Source organism: Eurypyga helias, unplaced genomic scaffold, assembly GCF_000690775.1.
Source record: "Eurypyga helias isolate BGI_N326 unplaced genomic scaffold, ASM69077v1 scaffold32773, whole genome shotgun sequence".
NCBI lineage: Eukaryota > Metazoa > Chordata > Aves > Eurypygiformes > Eurypygidae > Eurypyga > Eurypyga helias.
Window position 1 is genome coordinate 1 of NW_010241108.1, and position 2,440 is coordinate 2,440.

The following is a 2,440-nucleotide window of genomic DNA, read 5'->3' on the forward strand; positions in this document are numbered from 1 at the left end:
GCCAATCCCCCTGCCCTCTGTCTCCCAGTTCTCCTTCCTGATGACGGAAGCCCTGCTGATATTCTCCCCGGAGACCTCGCTGCTCCGCTCCTTCTCCCGCAAAGTCAAAGTGCGGGTGCACTGGGCGCTCCAGCTGCTCGCCCTCCTCTGCGCCCTCCTGGGGCTGGGCATCATCGCCTACAACAAGCACCAGAACGGCAAGGCCCACTTTGTGACCTGGCACGGCCTGACGGGGCTGCTGACCGTGCTGTACGCCAGCGGGCAGTGCGCGGGGGGGGCCTTTCTGCTCTACCCCAAGCTGATGAAGAACTGGACGCTGGCCAAGCTCAAGCTGTACCACGCCACCTCGGGGCTGGTGGGCTACCTGCTGGGCTGTGCCAGCCTGATGCTGGGGATGTGCTCCTTGTGGTTCACCACCTCGGTGACTGGCATTTCCTGGTACCTTGCCATGCTGTGTCCCCTTCTCACCAGCCTGGTTATCATGAACCAGGTAAGCAACGCTTACCTGTACCGCAAGCGGAGCCAGCACTGAGGGCCCGACGCGGATCCAGACTTTCCCTGCGTGAGGCGGTGAGGCCAGGGCCCCTCGCCCTGCAGCCCCCCCTATGCTTACAGAGGGTCTCCTCGGAACTAGATTTCTACCTACTCGTTTCTTGTTAGTCCTGGATTCTCCGTAGTGTCTCATCCCCTGGGAGCAGCTACAATGTGTGTGACACCGAGCGGGCAGGAGCTGTCCCTCTCCTGCCTCAGTGGGTACGCTTCCCAGCGCAGGTAATGCTGCTGGTCCCCACGGCAGCTTGGTGCTCGATGCTGGGAACTAGAGGGTTCACTCAGGATTCCTGCTCCTTTTCCCTTACCAGCCACGGCTGATTTGGAGCAGGCAGGACAGGAGTTCCTGGTAAGGAGGGCAGGAAGTCCCCACTCGCCCAGGAGGCTGCAGCGGGCACCGCACTGCCTCTCCTGCCATGAAGGCAGCTTGGCTAGTGAAAGCACAGGGCACAGCTGTGGCTTCAGCCACGGGACGGCTGAAGCAACAGTGGCCACACCCAAGGCTCCCATCCCCACAGCGCAGGGACCCGGGGGTTCCGGGACTGGTACAGGCAGCCCTGCCCGATGGCTGCGGATCCGGGTACCCATCACCACGCACAAATCCTTCCCGCAGGCTGGGACAGCAGATCTTCAGCCTGACACGAGGCAGGGATCGTTTTACGGAGCAGATGATTACCTGGCTGACATGCAAACTGGCAGCCTGCGAGGGTGTTCTGTCCCTCTGAGGGGCACGGGGGGAGCAGGGCTTGGGACGAGCCCTCCAGCCAGCCTGTGAATCGGCCCTTGGGAAGGCATAAAGCAACCTCCTCGCCTCGCCAGCACAGCAGCTTTCCTCCTCCTCGGCAGGGCCGGGGAGCTGGGAGTGGCTCCCGGGCTGGGAAATTCCTCTGTATCCAGAGCTTTTATTCAATAAAGATTTCAGGCAGCTACAGTGCGACAAGCCCTCTTCCCTGCCTAGGGGTGCTGACAGACATCCCCCGCTGCAGATTTCCCACCTCCTCCTGCTTGCAAGGGGTCTCCCCAACCTGCTGGGAACACCTGGGAAGCAACCCCTTCCCCAAGCTCCTGCACAAGAGCTTCTGGGAGCTGCTCCGTGGCCAGCCCCCCTCCCTGCCCGCGCTCTGCTGCGGGAGCCAAGTCTTTCGAAGAACTCTTTATTGATACCGAAACGTCTGTGTTTTTCCCAGTTGACAAAACCTTCTTGTGTGGTCCTTTAAAAAAATAATCACGACAACCATCGACTGGCGTCCCGGGCTGGGGACTGCCTGGGGGATCAGGAGCTGTGAGGAGGCTGTCGCAGGGAGCATCCTTTCCAGAAAGAATGAAAAAAAAAAAAAAGCGCCCATCAACACGGAGGGAGGGAAGGAGAAGGGGGACCCCACGCTCCACCCGCAGGGAAGAAAACCTGCTGCTGGAGGAATCAGCGAGAGCCCCACTGTAAAAATTAATTCCAGCTTCTAGTGTAATCTGACCAACGGCTTAGCCGGGGAGCGGCTGAGGGCACTGGCTCCTCACGGGGCTGGCTTTGGGGGCAGAAGAGGGAAGAGAGAACCCCCCTACAGAAAGCCCAGAGCTTCCTTTGGAAAAGCAACTCGCCAGCCTTCCCGTTCCCTTGGCTCCGGACAAAACTACCTTCAGAAAGGAGGAAGTAAGTGTTGAGCACTCTGGCCAACCCCTGGCGCAGAGGAGAAGCGAGAAAGCGCTGCTGACCGCGCTCCCGCCCAAGCAAAAAAAAAGCAGGGAGCCGGCTGGTCACGCGTGGGCACACCTGAGGCTGGATCAGCCCCACGTCCCCCTCCCAGAACAGCCCCGGCTGTGCCGATGTCCACGGCCCACCCTGTGCCGAGGTGAGCGGCTCGAGGAACCCCCGTCCTTGCGGCGGCAGCGCCGT

General features: G+C 60.9%; 1 protein-coding gene across 1 annotated transcript; it reads left to right on the forward strand.

The window, feature by feature from the left end:
- Positions 1 to 7: 7 nt before the first annotated feature.
- Positions 8 to 532, forward strand: LOC104503571 (cytochrome b561 domain-containing protein 2; the record flags this gene model as incomplete). The annotated part of the gene is made up of 1 exon (XM_010148654.1): positions 8 to 532. A coding segment is annotated over one exon (525 nt), but the record flags the coding sequence as incomplete, so codon positions are not given.
- Positions 533 to 2,440: the final 1,908 nt, after the last annotated feature.